General features: G+C 40.9%; 1 protein-coding gene across 5 annotated transcripts in view; it reads right to left on the bottom strand.

The window, feature by feature from the left end:
* Window positions 1–17,074, bottom strand: part of ZNF140 (zinc finger protein 140) — a 30,313-nt gene that overhangs the window by 2,712 nt on the left and 10,527 nt on the right. For 2 of the 5 annotated variants that reach the window (XM_055096475.1, XM_055096476.3), the window contains exon 3: window positions 4,010–4,076. The exons of 2 other annotated variants lie outside the window; for them this stretch is intronic. In XM_055096475.1, coding sequence (XP_054952450.1) covers window positions 4,010–4,067 — 58 coding nt within the window. In that variant the 5' untranslated portion in view covers window positions 4,068–4,076. Of the gene's footprint in view, window positions 1–4,009; window positions 4,077–11,559; window positions 11,651–17,074 lie in introns of all 5 variants that reach the window. One more of the 5 variants, XM_034934962.2, reaches the window with a different exon arrangement.

Here is a 17,074-nt window from a genome sequence, read left to right as displayed (position 1 = left end):
CCTATGATCCTCCAACTCTACCTTCTGAACTAGTATGAAGTTCATATTTGGTATAATTATGTCTTTTCTGGGACCTATTTGAGGGTGGAATGTGGGAGGAGGGTAAGGATTAAAAACCTGACTATTGGGCATTATGCTGATTACCTGGGTGACAAAATAAATTATCTGTACACCAAACCCCCATGACACACAATTTGCTCATGTAACATGAGTAACCTTTAACCTAAAATGAAAGTTGGACAGAAAAATAAAGTGTCTTAATATCAAATGTGTTTGACAAACATAAGCCCTAATTTTCTCCATGCTGAATTTTAACGATGGACTTCATCATTTTTAAATTGGAACAGAATTTTGAAATAATATGAAGTGTCTCCTTAAAAATACATTCATACTCTTGGCCGGGCGCAGTGGCTCACGCCTGTAATCTCAGCACTTTGGGAGGCCAAGGCGGGCGGATCATGAGATCAGGAGATCGAGACCAGCCTGGCTAACACAGTGAAACCCCGTCTCTACTAAGAATACAAAAAATTAGCCAGGCGTGGTGGCATGCGCCTGTAGTCCCAGGTACTCAGGAGGCTGAGGCAGGAGAATTGCTTGAACCTGGGAGGCAGAGGTTGCGGTGAACCGAGATTGCGCCACTGTACTCCAACCTGGGTGACAGAGCGAGAGTCTGTCTCAAAAAAAAAAAAAAAAAAAAATCGTATCTTTAGGAAATTCTTATTAGGAAATCTACACTTAAGTGTATAGAGGTAAAAGGCCATAATATATAGAACTTATTCTCAAATGTTTCAGAAGAAAAATCATATGCCAAATGATAAGGCAAATGTGTACAAGCAAAGGTGAATGTGGACATTCTTTGTACTATTCTTATAACTTTTACATAAGCTTAAAATTCCCCATAACATCTAAAAACGCATTTTTCATTTCAGTCAAACATACGTTGGCACTTTGGGAAAAATGTTATCTGTTATTGCTCTCACAGTAAGCTTTTAAGAAAAGGTAAATAGACTGTTTCTTTGATGAAATATTTAATTCATATCTCAATAATGGATCAAGATCTGTACCTATATGGTAGGTATACAAAATACATGAAAGATCAAGATGGGGAGGCAGTGAAACAGCTGTTAAAATAATTGTGTCAATGCAGATAAAACTTTAAATTCCTTTCTTGCCTCTTCTTTAAACCAATTCTGTATCTACTGAGTACCTAAATAAGAACTCTGTAGATGTGAACTGAGTAATTCTCTTCAGGAACTGAGAATATAAATAGGGAAAGAGAACACAGAAGAAAATATTGATATAAGACACAAGAGTAAGTTCATTATACTTAGGGTAAAAATTGTATAAAAGACCAGAGATAAGATTTAAAAATCCACTCCAATAAATAAAGGCTTCATCTAGAAATGCTTCAAGGAAACTTATTGGGAACTGAAATATACCAAGTGAACCTGGACATTAAAAAAAAAATAGAAAGCTGTTGGGGCCAGGTGTGGTGGCTCATGCCTGTAATCCAACTTTGGGAGGCTGAGGCTGGAGGATCACTTGAGTCCTAGAGTTTGAGACCAGCCTAAACAACATAGTGTGACAAAATGAGACCCCTGTCTTTACCCAAAAAAAAAAAAAAAAATTAAAACTTAGGCACGGTACTGTGCATCTGTACTTCTAGCTACTTGACACAGTGACCTGGAAGGACTGCTTGAACCCAGGAATTCAGGCAACAGAATGTCACCCTGTCTTCAAAAAAAAGGGGTGTTGGACAGGTAAGATGTTATTGTTAGATATGAAGAATAAGCTCAGGTGTTCTCTTGCATGGTAGGATGATTATAGCTAATAATAATGTATATTTCAAAATAGAAGAGAGAAGTTTTGAATGCTCTTGTCACATAGAAATGATACACATTTGAAATGATACACATTTGAGATAATGGATTTGCTAATTAACTTTATATGATCATTATACAATGTATACATGTATTGAAACATCACATTGTACTTCATAAACATGTACAGTCATTGTGTCAATTAAAAAGAAGAAAAAATGGGGTTAATTGCAGATTTAGTGTATTTGCCATATTTCTCACAACAATGAGAGTAAAAAACACAATCAAAACAATGTTCGAGATATAAAAATAGAATGCTAATTACATATCCCTTCACACACTTCCCTTCCTCAATCACCTCACCTCTTCCCACCTCCTACTATACCTCCATACTCTTTTTAGTAGATGCCAAATGGATTTGAGGAAACTCAGTACTTATTAAAAGCCTATAGATAGAAGGTTTCTTTTTTCTTTTTTTTTTTTTTAAGAAACGGAGTCTCGCTCTGTCACCCAGGCTGGGGTCCAGTGGCACGATCTTGGCTCACTGCAACTGCCGCCTCCCAGGTTCGAGCAATTCTCCTGCCTCAGCCTCCCGAGTAGCTGGGACTACAGGCACACGCTGCCACGCCTGGCTAATGGTTTATTTTATTTATTTATTTACTTATGTATCTTAGTAGAGATGGGGTTTCACCGTGTTGCCCAGGCTGGTCTCAAACTCCTGAGCTCAGGCAATCTGCCCACCTCGGCCTCCCAAAGTGCTAGGATTACAGGCATGAGCCACCAAGGTTTCTTTCTTGATGTAATAAAGGATTCCTTTGATAAACCAGCAACTAATATACTCCAAGGAAACTTTTTAGATGTATTCACTCTTTTCTTGGGAAAACAGCCTAATATCTTCTATCACCAATGTTATTTAAGATCAATACAGGAAGAAGGAAATTATGGAAAATTATGACAGGGAGACCTGCAGTTTACAGTCTGACCTACAAGGATCTTAGAAGTCACTACTCTGTCCTAAAAACAAGTGAAAAGTTGAACAAACTAAACTCCAGCCCCTTCTAGCCATCCTATCCCACATAAGGTGGAAAAAAAATTAAGAACTAATTAAGTTCTTAGTCCAGAAGCACAGGCTTACCATAATTTTAAGATTACAAAATGCTTCTCTTCCCTCAACACCTTACCACTACATTACAAAAGGCAGTTCCTTTTACTCAGTACATCATGTCCACCCTTCAACGTAAAATTATGAGGTATACTAAATGGCAAAAAAAAAAAAAAAAAAAGTTTGAACAGACTGAACAAGCATCAGAATCTGAGACAGATATGGTAGGAATGTTGGAATTATCAGTCCAGGAACTTAAGAAACTATGATTAATATGCTAACAGTTTTACTGGGAAAAAGTATACAAGATGCAAGATGAGATGGATAATGTAAGGAGAGAAATGAAAATTTTAAGAAAGAATCAAAAAGAAATACTAGAAATAAAAATTCCTGTAATGGGCCAGGTGCAGTGGCTCACGCCTGTAATCCCAGCACTTTGGGAGGTGGAGGCTGGCAGATCACAAGGTCAGGAGATCAAGACCATCCTGGCTAACACAGTGAAACCCGTCTCTACTAAAAATACAAAAAATTAGCCAGGTGTGGTGGTGGGCGCCTGTAGTCCCAGCTACTCGGGAGGCTGAGGCAGGAGAATGGCATGAACCCGGGAGGTGGAGCTTGCAGTAAGCTGAGATTGTGCCACTGCACTCCAGCCTGGGCGACAGAGCAAGACTCCATCTCAAAAGAATTCCTGTAATGAAAATAAAGAATGCCTTCAACGGGCTCATAAGTATTCTGTGTAGATATCTCAATAGAAACGTCCAAAACTGAAAAACAGATAAAATATTGAGGGGAAAAAAAGGAACAGATTATCCAAGAACTGTGGGACAACTACAAATGATGTAATATATGCATAACAGAAATACTAAAAAAGAAGGAAGAACAGAAGCAGTCTTTGAGGAAATAATGACGGAGAATTTCCCCAAATTAATGTCATAAACCAAACCACAGATGCAGGAAACACAGAGAACACCAAGCAAGGTAAGTGCCCTCTCGCCCCTCACAAAAACCCCTACAATTAGGTATATCATATTCCAATTTCAGAAAATCAAATACAAAGAAAAAAGAAGTCAAAGGAAAAAAACCTTACCTATAAAGGAACAAGGCTGGGAATTACAGTAGTCCTCTCCTCTGTAGTTTTTCACCATTTCAGTTACCTTTGTTCAATATTTAAAAGTATTAAATAGAAAATTCCAGAAATAATTCATGTTTAAACTGTACACCATTCTGAGTAGTGTGACGTCTCGCACCATCCTGCTCCACCCCACCCCGAATGTGAATCGTCCTGGCATATCTATGCTGCGAATGCTACCCACCTGTTAGTCACTTAGGAGCTGTCAGACCACCTGATGCAGTATCGTAGTGCTTGTGCTCAAATGACCCTTATTTTACTTAATCATGGCCCCAAAGCACAAGAGTAGTGATGCTGACAATTCAGATATGCCAAACAGAAGCTACAAAGTGCTTCCTTAATGGGAAAATGTGAAATTTCTTCTCCACTCAATAAGGAAAAACTCTCTCATATGCTGAGGTTGCTAAGATTACAGCAGAATGAGTCTTCTATTCATATGAAGAAGAAAAAAAGCAACTCAGCTAGTTTCGCTGTTGCACCTCAAACTGCTAAAGTTACAACCACAAGTGCATAAGTGCTTAGTTAAGGTGTAAAAGGGCCAGGCAAGGTGGCTCATGCCTGTCATCCCAGAATTTTGGGAGGCCAAGACAAGGAGATTGCCTAAGTGCTTGAGGCCAGAAGTTTGCAACCAGCTGGGCAAGATATGGAGCACCCGTCTCTAAAAAAATTTTTTTTAAATTAGGCAAGTGTGGTGGCATGCACCTGTGGTCCCAGCTACTCAGAAGGTTGAGGTGAAAGGATCGCTTAAGCCCAGGAGCTCAAGGCTGCAGTGAGCTATGATAACACCACTGCACTCCAGCCTGGGTGACAAAGTGAGACCCTGCCAAAAAACAAAAAAAAAAACAAACAAAAAACTGGAAAAGGCATTAAATTTTTGGATGGAAGACATGAACAGAAACATACTCTAACCAATGGCAATGAGGTTCAATACTATCTGCATTTTCAGGCATCCATCGGAGGTTGTGGAAAATATCCCCTGAAGATAGGGGAGGATTACCGTACATCAGATCTTCTCAGAAACCAAGAAAAAAAACAAGGAGAGTGGAGTGAAATATTTGAAGTGCTGAGAGAAAAAAAAAAAAAAAACTCTCGAGCCCACAATTCTGTAGCCTGTGCGATTATCCTTCAAAAGTGAAGGAGAAATTACTCTCTTAGAAAAATAAACGTTTTTTTAAGGAATTTGTTGCCAGTACACCTGCCCTGCAAGAAATGTTGAAAGAAGTTCTTCAGAGAGGTGGAAAATGATACAGGTCAGAAACTCAGACCTACATGAAGAAAGGAATCGCATTTAAAAAGAAATAAGTAAAAGTAAAATAAATATTTTATTTTTTTAAAAGACAGGGTCTTGCTTTATTGCCCAGGTTACAGAAGAGTGTTGGGATTATATTTCACTAGAGCCTCAAATTCCTGGGCTCAAGCACCTCCCACCCAAGCTTCCCAAAGTACTGAGATTCCAAGTGTGAGCCACTGCACCCAGCCTTAGTTTTCTTATTCTTAATTAACCTCACAGATAACAGCTTGTTCAAAATAATAACAATGTATTGGCCGGGCACGGTGGCTCATGCCTGTAATCCCAGCACTTTGGAAGGCTAAGGCCGGCAGATCACCTGAGGTCAGGAGTTTGAGACCAGCCTGGCCAACATGGTGAAACCCCGTCTCTACTAAAAATACAAAAATTAGCCGGGCGTGGTGGTGTGCACCTGTAATCCCAGTTACCCAGGAAGGAAGCTGAGGCAGGAGAATGTCTGGAACCCGGGAGGCAGAGGCTGCAGTGAGCCAAGATCATGCCATGGCACTCCAGCCTGGGTGACAGAGCAAGACTCCATCTCAAAAAATAAAATACAAGGCTGGGCACGTTGGCTCACGCCTGTAATCCCAGCACTTTGGGAGGCCAAGGCGGGCAGATCACAAGGTCTAGGAGTTGGAGACCAGCCTGGCCAATATGGTGACACCGCGTCTCTACTAAAAATACAAAAATTAGCTGAGCGTGGTGGCTCGCACCTGTAGTCCCAGCTACTTAGGAGGCTGAGGCAGAAGAATCGCTTAAACCCAGGAGGCGGATGAGCCAAGATAGTGCCACTGCACTCCAGCCTGGGTGACAGAGCAAGACTCCGTCTCAAAAATAAATAAATAAAATAAAATACAAAAAATCAGCCAGGCATGGTGGCACACACCTATAGTCCCAGCTACTCAGGAGGCTGATAGGAGAATCGCTTGGACCCGGGAGGCAGAGGTTGCAGTGAGCCAAGATTGTGCCACTGCACTCCAGCCTGGGCAACAGAGCGAGACTCTGTCTCAAAAAAATAATGATAATAACAATGTATTTTATGATTATAGCTTACATATAAGTGAAATGAATGACAACAGTGATATTAAGGACTGGAGGAAAAAATGAGAAATATTTTATTATAAGGTACTTGCACTACACATGAAGTGGCACAGTATTATTTGAAAGTAGGGTTGGATTATTTATAAATGTAGGCTGGGCATGGTGGCTCATGCCTGTAATCCTAGCACTTTGGGAGGCCAAGGCAGGTGGATTACTTAAGGTCAGGAGTTTGAGACCAGCCTGGCCAACATGGCAAAACCCTATCTCTACTAAAAATGCAGACCATTAGCCAGGCATGGTAGCACGCATGCCTGTAATCCCAGCTACTATGGAGGTTGAGGCAGGAGGATCTGTTGAACTCGGGAGGTGGAGGCTGCAGTGAGGAGAGATCATGCCACTGCATTCCAGCCTGGGTGACAGAACAAGACTCCATCTCAAAAAAAAAAAAAATGTATATTGCAAACTTTAGGACAACCATGAGAAAAAGAAGTATAATCAATATGCTAAGAAGAGAAAATGAAATCATATAAAATGCTCAATAAAAAACACAAAACGGGGCTGGGTGCGTAGGCTCACGCCTGTAATCCCAGCACTTTGGGAGGTCGAGGTGGGCAGATCACCTGAGGTCAGGAGTTAGAGACCAGCCTGGCCAACATGGTGAAATCCCGTCTCTACTAAAAATACAAAAATTAGCCAGGTGTGGTGGTGGGCACCTGTAATCTCAGCTACATAGGAGGCTGAGGCAGAATTGCTTGAACCCAGGAGGGGGAGGTCACAGTGAGCCAAGATTGCGCCACTGCACTCCAGTCTGGGCTACAGAGTAAGACTTCATCTCAAAAACACACACACACACACACACACACACGAGGTTAGATGTGGTGCCTCATGCGTATAATCCCAGCACATTGGGAGACTGAGGCAAAAGGATCTCTTGAGCCCAAGAATTTGAGACAGCAGTGAGCTATGATTGTATCATTGCACTCTGTCCTGGGAAATGGGGAGACCCTGTCTCTAAAGAAATAAGTAATTTTTTTTTTTGAGACAGAGTCTCGCTCTGTTGCCCAGGCTGGAGTGCAGTGGTGTGATCTCGGCTCACTGCAAGCTCCGCCTCCCGGGTTCACGCCATTCTCATGCCTCAGCCTCCCGAGTAGCTGGGACTATAGGTGCCCACCACCACGCCTGGCTAATATTTTGTACTTTTAGTAGAGACGAGGTTTCATCATGTTAGCCAGGATGGTCTCAATCTCCTGAACTCATGATCTGCCCACCTTGGCCTCCCATAGTGCCAGGATTACAGGCGTGAGCCACCGCACCTAGCCAAAAATTAAATAAATTTTAAAAATGAAGGTCAACAGTCTAAATACGCTAACTTAAGACATTGTCAGAGTGCATCACAAAACAAGACCCAACTATATGTTGTGTACAAGAAACCTAGTTTAAATATGAAGATGCATATAGATTTAGAATAAGTGAGTACAGAAAGGTATACCATACTAACACTTATCAAAAGAAAGAGAAGTAGCTAAATTAATTTCAGACACAGCAGACTTAAGAGCAAGGTTAAAGAAAAGCATTGCATAATGATAAAGGAGTCAATACTCCAAGAAAGAAATCATAAAAATCCTTAGTGTGCATGTGCCTAACAACAAACCATCAAAATACATTAGGCAGAGCCTGATAAAACAGCAAGGAGAAACAGATGAATGCACTATTACACTTGGGGACTTCAACACCCCTCTTTCAGAACTGGACAGATCCAGCAGGCAGAAAATCATTAAGAACATAGCTGAACTTAACAGCACCATCAATCAACTGATATCAGTAGACTACTTCATTCAACAGATTACACATTCATCTCCAATTCCCAAGACATTCACGAAGATAGACACTATTCTTAGTCATAACACACATCTTAACAAATTTCAAAGAATAGAAATCATATAATATGTGCTGTCAGACCACAATGGAATGAAACCAGAAATCAGTAACAGAAAGATTAAAAGGAAAATCTCAAAACACATGGATATTGAACAACACACTTCTAAGTAACACGAACAAGAAATCTGAAATTTAAAAATATGTTGAACTAAATGAAAATGAAAATACAACTTATTTCAGTGGGATAATCAGTGGGATGCAGTGAAAGCAGTGCTTAAAGGAAAATTTATAGCATTGAATTAATATATTAGAAAAAATGTAAATTGTAGGGAAAAGAAAGAGAGATCAGACTGTCACTGTGCCTATGTAGAAAGGGAAGACATAAGAGACTCCATTTTGAAAAAGACCTGTCCTTTAAACAATTGCTTTGCTGAGATGTTGTTAATTTGTAGCTTTCCCCAGCCACTTTGACCCAACCTGGAGCTCACAAAAACATGTGTTGTATAAAATCAATGTTTAAGGGATCTAGGGCTGTGCAGGACGTGCCTTGTTAACAAAATGTTTACAAGCAGTATACTTGGTAAAAGTCATCGCCATTCTCTAGTCTCAATAAACCAGGGGCACAATGCACTGCAGAAAGCCACAGGGACCTCTGCCCTCGAAAGCGGGGTATTGTCCAAGGTTTCTCCCCATGTGATAGTCTGAAATATGGCCTCGTGGGATGAGAAAGACCTGACCGTCCCCCAGCCCGACACCCGTAAAGGGTCTGTGCTGAGATGGATGAGTAAAAGAAGAAAGCCTCTTGCAGTTGAGATAGAGGAAGGCTACTGTCTCGTTTGCCCCTGGGAACTGAATGTCTCGGTATAAAACCCGATTGTACATTTGTTCAATTCTGAGATAGTAGCAAAACCGCCCTATGGTGGGAGGCGAGATATGTTTGCAGTAATGCTGCCTTGTTATTCTTTACTCCACTGAGATGTTTGAGTGGAGAGAAACATAAATCTGGATTACGTGCACATCTAGGCATAGTACCTTCCCTTAAACCTAATTATGATATAGATTCTTTTGCTCACGTTTTTTGCTGACCTTCTCCTTTTATCACCCTGCTCTCCTACTACATTCCTTTTTGCTGAAATAATGAAAATAATAATAAAAACTGAGGGAACTCAGAGGCCGGTGCTGGTGCAGGTCCTTGGTATGCTGAGTGCTGGTCCCCTGGGCCCACTGTTGTTTCTCTATACTTTGTCTCTGTGTCTTCTTTCTTTTCTCAGTCTCTCATCCCACCCGACTAGAAATACCCACAGGTGTGGAGGGGCAGGCCACCCCTTCATCTGGCGCCCGACGTGGGGGCCTTTCTCTAGGGTGAAGGTACGCTAAGAACGTGAGCATTGAGGACAGCCGACGAGAGATTCCCGAGTACATCCACGGTCAGCCTTGCGGTAAGCTTGTGCACTTGGAGGAATCCAGGGTAACAATGGGGCAAACTGAAAGTAAATATGCCTCTTATCTCAGCTTCATTAAAATTCTCTTAAGAAGAGGGGGAGTTAAAGCTTCTACAGAAAATCTAATTATGCTATTTCAAACAATAGAACAATTCTGCCCATGGTTTCCAGAAAAGGGAACTTTAGATTTAAAAGATTGGGAAAAAATTGGCAAAGAATTAAAACAAGCAACTAGGGAAGGTAAAATCATCCCACGTGCAGTATGGAATGATTGGGCTATTATTAAAGCAACTTTAGAACCATTTCAAATAGAAGAAGATAGAGTTTCAGTTTCTGATGCCCCTGAAAGCTGTGTAATAGATTGTGAAGAGGCTGAAACAGAGTTCAAGAAAGGAACAGAAAGTTCACATTGTAAAAATGTAGCAGAGCCAGTAATGGCTCGGTCAACGCAAAATGTTGACTACAATCAATTACAGGAGGTGATATATCCTGAAACATTAAAATTAAAAGGAAAAAGTCCAGAACCATCGGGGCCGTTGGGGTTAAAAGCACGATGGCCACCTCCTCCTCAGCCGAGTGAGTGCTGGGGGAGGGAGCCTGAAACTAGGCTTGCTGCGACTTGGCTCGTGGCACTCATTATTGCCCAACCTGCAGTTCACTACGGTGAAGGAGCAATTCAGACTTGCCCTGCAGCTTCCTGTATGGGTCAAAGAGTGGCCGCTCTCTAAGGAAAAGTTGGGGGTGCTACATAAAATAGTTTAAAAACTATTTTAAATAGGACGTGTTCCACCCACTTTCTCTCTTTAGAATTCTCCTGTGTTTGTAATTCAGAAAAAATCAGGCAGATGGTGCATGCTAACTGATTTGAGAGCCGTTAATGCAGCAATTCAACCCATGGGGCCTCTCCAACCTGGGCTGCCCTCTCCGGCCATGATCCCCAAAGATTGGCTTTTAATTATAATTGATTCAAAGGATTGCTTTTTTACCATTCCTGTGGCAAAACAGGATTTTGAAAAATTTGCTTTTACTATACCAGCCATAAATAATAAAGAACCAGCCACCAGATTTCAGTGGAAAGTGTTGCCTCAGGGAATGCTTAATAGTTCAACTATTTGTCAGACTTTTGTAGCTCAAGTTCTTCAACCAATCAGAGACAAGTTTCCAGACTGTTGTATTATTCATTATGTTGATAATATTTTGTGTGCTCCAGAAACAAGAGACAAATTAATTGACTGTTACACATTTCTGCAGACAGAGGTTGCAAACACAGGCCTGACAATATCATCTGATAAAATTCAGACCTCCACTCCTTTTCATTATTTGGGAAAGACCAACAGAGAGAAAAGTAAAACTGGGGAGAAAAAGAGAAAGAAAAAGAGACTAAGTGTGAAGGAGAGAGGACACAGGGGATAACAGACAGAGAGAGAGACTGGAAAAGACAGAGATCAGAGAAAGACACAGAAAGTGAGACTGGGGAGAGAGATCGTGTAAAAGGAAGAGACAGAGATTAGAGAGAGACACAGAAAGTGAAACTGGAGATAAAAGTGTGTGAGAGAGAGAGAGAGGAAGAGAGAGACCATAAGAGAAGGGAGACAAAAAGTAAGGAATATAACACTCCCCAGATACAACTTCATCTAGCACTCTATACTTTGAATTTTCTAAACATATATAGAAATCAGACCACTACTTCTGCAGAACAACATTTTACTGGTAAAAAGAACAGCCCACATGAGGGAAAACTAATTTGGTAGAAAGACAACAAAAATAAAACATGGGAAATAGGGAAGGTGATAACATGGGGGAGAGGTTTTGCTTGTGTTTAACCAGAAAATAAATCAGCTTCCAGTTTGGATACTTACAACTTACAAAAGAAGTTTCCATCTACCAAGAAAGCGGAGCCGTCGACCTGGGCCCAGCTAAAGAAGCTGACACAGTTAGCTGAAAAAAAGCCTGGAAAACACAAGAGTAACACAAACTCCAGAGAATATGCTGCTTGCAGCTTTAATGATTGTATCAACGGTGGTAAGTCTCCCTATGTCTGCAGGAGCCGCTACAACTAACTATACTTACTGGGCCTATGTGCCTTTCCCACCCTTAATTCAGACAATTACTTGGATAGATAATCCTATTGAAGTATATGTTAATAACAGTGCATGGGTACCAGGCCCCATGGATGACCGTGGCCCTGCCCAACCTGAAGAAGAAGGAATGATGATAAACATTTCCATTGGGTATCATTATCCTCCTATTTGCCTGGAAAAAGCACCAGGATGCTTAATGCCTAAAATCCAAAATTGGTTGCTATAAGTACCTACTGTCAATGCCACCAGTAAATTTACTTATCACATGGTAAGTGGAATGTCAATTGGGTCACAAATGAATAATTTACAGGATTCTTCCTATCAAAGATAATTAAAATTTAGGCCTAAGGGAAAACCATGCCCCAAGGAAATTCCAAAAGAATCAAAAGACCCAGAAGTCTTTGTTTGGGAACAATGTGCGGCTGATACTGCAGTGGTACTACAAAACAATAAATGTGGAACTATTATAGACTGGGCCCCTCGAGGCCAATTATATTATGATTGTACAGGCCAGACCCACTCATGTTCACAGGTTCCATCTGTCTGGCCCACTAATCCGGCCTATGATGGTGATTTAACTAAAAGGCTAGACCAGGTTTACAGAAGGCTAAAATCACCCTATCCATGGAAATGGGGTGAAAAGGGAATTTCATCACCCCGATCAAATTTAGTTAGTCCTGTTGTTGGTCCTGAACACCCAAAATTATGGAAGCTCACTGTGGCCTCCTACCACATTAAAATTTGGTATGGAAATCAAGTTATGGAAACAAGAAATCACAAGCCATATTACACTATTAACCTAAATTCCAATCTGACAATTCCTTTGCAAAGTTGTGTAAAACCCCCTTATATGCTAGTTGTAGGAAACATAGTTATTAAACCAGATGCCCAAACTATAACCTGTGAAAACTGTAGATTGTTTACTTGCATTGATTCAACTTTTGATTGGCAGCATCGTATTCTGTTATTAAGGGCAAGAAAGGGCGTGTGGATCCCTGTGTCCATGGATCGACCGTGGGAGGCTTCTCCATCCGTACATATCTTAACAAAAGTATTAAAAGGAGTTCTAACTAAATCTAAAAGATTCATTTTTACTTTGATTGCAGTGATTATGGGTCCTATTGCAGTCACAGCTACTGCTGTGGCTGCTGGAATTGCTTTACACTGCTCTGTTCAAACTGCAAAATATGTGAATAATTGGCAAAAGAATTCCTCAAGATTGTGGAATTCTCAGACTCAAATAGATCAAAAATTAGCAAATCAAATTAATGATCTTAGACAAACTGTCATTTGGATGGGAGATAGGCTCATGAGCCTGGAATATCCTTTTCAGTTACTGTGACTGGACTACGTCAGATTTTTGTATTACACCTCGAGCCTATAATGAATCTGAACATCACTGGGACATGGTTAAACGCCATCTACAAGGAAGAGAAGATAATCTTACTTTAGATATTTCCAAATTGAAAGAACATTATTTTTGAAACATCAAAAGCCAGTTAAATCTGGTGCCAGAAACTGAGACAATGGTAAAAGCTGTTGATAGCCTCACAAATCTTAACCCTGTCACTTGGGTTAAAACCACTGGAAATTCCACTATTACAAATTTTGTATTAATCCTTGTATGTCTGTCCTTTCTATTATTAGTCTACAGGTGTATCCAACAGCTCCGGAGAGACAGCGACCAGCGAGAACGGGCCATGATGACGATGGTGGTTTTGTCAAAAAGGGGGAAATGTAGGGAAAAGAAAGAGAGATCAGACTGTCACTGTGCCTATGTAGAAAGGGAAGACATAAGAGACTCCATTTTGAAAAAGACCTGTACTTTAAACAATTGCTTTGCTGAGATGTTGTTAATTTGTAGCTTTCCCCAGCCACTTTGACCCAACCTGGAGCTCACAAAAACATGTGTTATATAAAATCAATGTTTAAGGGATCTAGGGCTGTGCAGGACGTGCCTTGTTAACAAAATGTTTACAAGCAGTATACTTGGTAAAAGTCATCGCCATTCTCTAGTCTCAATAAACCAGGGGCACAATGCACTGTGGAAAGCCGCAGAGACCTCTGCCCTTGAAAGCGGGGTACTGTCCAAGGTTTCTCCCCATGTGATAGTCTGAAATATGGCCTCGTGGGATGAGAAAGACCTGACCGTCCCCTAGCCCGACACCTGTAAAAGGTCTGTGCTGAGATGGATGAGTAAAAGAAGAAAGCCTCTTGCAGTTGAGATAGAGGAAGGCCACTGTCTCCTGTTTGCCCCGGGAACTGAATGTCTCGGTATAAAACCCGATTGTACATTTGTTCAATTCTGAGATAGTAGCAAAACCGCCCTATGGTGGGAGGCGAGATATGTTTGCAGTAATGCTGCCTTGTTATTCTTTACTCCGCTGAGATGTTTGAGTGGAGAGAAACATAAATCTGGATTACGTGCACATCTAGGCATAGTACCTTCCCTTAAACCTAATTATGATATAGATTCTTTTGCTCACATGTTTTTTGCTGACCTTCTCCTTATTATCACCCTGCTCTCCTACTACATTCCTTTTTGCTGAAATAATGAAAATAATAATAAAAACTGAGGGAACTCAGAGGCCGGTGCTGGTGCAGGTCCTTGGTATGCTGAGTGCTGGTCCCCTGGGCCCACTGTTGTTTCTCTATACTTTGTCTCTGTGTCTTCTTTCTTTTCTCAGTCTCTCGTCCCACCCGACTAGAAATACCCACAGGTGTGGAGGGGCAGGCCACCCCTTCATAAATCAGTCATCTACCTTCTATGTTAGGAAATTTTAAAAAGAGCAAATTAAATTCAAAGGAAGAAGAAAAGAAATAAAAATCAGAGCAAAGGACCCAGGTGCAGTGGCTCACACCTGTAATCCCAGCACTTTGGGAGGCCAAGGTGGGTAGATCATTTGAGGACAGGAGTTCAAGACCAGACTGGACAACATAGCAAGACTCTGTCTTTACAAATAAAAAATAAAATATTTAGTGAGGAGTGTTGGCATGTGTCTGTACTTATAGCTACTTGGAAGCTAAGGCAGGAGGAAGGCTTGAGCCCAGGAAATTTAGGTTACAGTGAGCTACGATTGTGGCACTGCATTCCAGCCTAGGTGACAGAGCAAGATCCTGTCTCAAAAAAATAGGCTGGGTGTGGTGGCTCACATCTATAATCCCAGCACTTTGGGAGGCTGAAGTGGGTGGATTACTGGAGGTCAGGAGTTCAAGACCAGCCTGGCCAACATGATGAGACCCCATCTCTACTAAAAATACAAAATTAGCTGGGCGTGGTGGCGTGCACCTGTAATCCCAGCTACTTGAGAGGCTGAGGCAGAAGAATCGCTTGAACCCGGGAGGCAGAGGCTGCAGTAAGTGAGATAGTGCCATTGCACTCCAGCCTGGGCAAAAGGATAGAAACTCTGTCTCAAAAAAAAAAAAAAGCACAAATATTGATGAAATTTAAAATAGGATATTAATAGAGAAAAGCAACCAAATCAACCTAGTTCTCTGAAAAGATAATTAAAATCAATAAGCCTCTAGCCAGGCTAATTAAGAAAAAAAGATGTCATACATTACTAATATCAGCAATGAAAGGGGGCCTCAGTACAAATTTCATCGGCATAAAAAGGATAATAAAGGAATACCATGAACAACTCTGCCCACAAATTTGATAACATAGCTAAAATGGTCCAATTCCTTGAAAGACATACATTGCTAAAGCTCACACAATAAGGAGGAAACTATCTGAATAGGCCTGTATCTAGCAAAGAAATCAAATGAGGCTGCGTGCGGTGGCTCACACTTACAATCCTAGCACTTTGGGAGGCCAAGGTGGGCAGATTGCTTGAACCTAGGAATTCAAGACTAGCCTGGGCAACATGGTGAAACCCCGTCTCTGCAAAAAATACAAAAATGAGCTGGGCATGGTGGAGTGCACCTGTAGTCCCAGCTACTTGGGAGGCTGAGACGGGAGGATCACCTGGGCCGGGGGAAGTTGAGGCTGCAGTGAGCCATGATTGCACCACTGCACTCCAGCCTTGACAACAGAGTGAGACCCTGCCTCGAAAAAAAAAAAATCAAATGAATAATTAATAACTTTCAAAAATGAAAGCATCAGGATTCACTGGTAAATTCTACCAAACATTTAAGGAAGAAATTATACCAATCCCCTCAATCTCTTCCAGACGACAGAAGCGGAGGGAAAACTTCCCCACTCATTCTATGAGGCCAGCACTGACCTAGTATCAAAACCAAAGGAATTATAAGAAAAGAAAATGACAGGCCAGTATCTCTCATGAACATAAATGTAAAAATTCTCAACAAAATACTAGTAAATTTAATCCAACAATGTATAAAGGGAATTATACTCCATGCCCAAGTGGAATTTATCCCAGGTATACAGGGCTGGTTCAACATTTGAAAATCAATTATTGTAAAATATAATCCATCACATCAACAGGCTAAAGAAGTAAAATCACATAATATCAATAGAAGCAATAAAAGCATTAGCAAAATCCAACAACCAATCGTGATAAAAAAATAAAATCACATGATAATATCAATCATTCACTGCTGATGGGAATGCAAAATGGTACAATCACTTTGGAAGACATTTTGGCAGTTACTTACAAAACTAAATATATTCTTACCATATGACCCAGCAGTCACACTCCTTGGTATTTACCCAAATGAAATGAAAACTTATGCCCATACAAAAACCTGCACACAGATGTGCTTTATTCAAAATTGTCAAAATTTTGGAAGCAATCACAATGTCCTTAAGTAGGTGAACATATAAGTAAACTGCAGTACATGCAGACAATGGAATATTATTCAGTGCTAAAAAGAAAGAGCTATCAAGCCATGAAAAGACATGTAACTAAAATGCATATTACTATGTATTATTATGTGAAAGAAGCCATTTTGAAAAGGTTAATTCCAACTCTCTGACATTCTGGAACAGGCAAAACTATGGAGACAGTAACAAAAATCAGTGGATGCCAAGGGTTAGGAATGAGTGATTAGGCAGAACACAGAGAATTTTTAGTGCAGTGAAATTATTCTATAAACAACAATGGTATGTGCAGGAAAAAATCTAGAAAGATTTAGAGCCTTCCTTCCTTCCTCCCTTCCCTTCTTTCTTCCTTCCTTTTTCTTTTCTTTTTTTTTTTTTAGACAGAGTCTTGCTGTCGCCCAGGCCGGAGTACAATGGCATGATCTCAACTTACTGCAACCTCCGCCTCCTGGGCTCCAGCGATTCTTCCACCTCAGCCTCCCGAGTAGCTGGGATTACAGGTGCACACCA

Source organism: Pan paniscus, chromosome 10 (genome assembly GCF_029289425.2).
Source record: "Pan paniscus chromosome 10, NHGRI_mPanPan1-v2.0_pri, whole genome shotgun sequence".
Taxonomy (NCBI): domain Eukaryota; kingdom Metazoa; phylum Chordata; class Mammalia; order Primates; family Hominidae; genus Pan; species Pan paniscus.
Note: the sequence above shows the minus strand (reverse complement) of the source record. Positions and strands in the feature narration are given on the sequence as shown.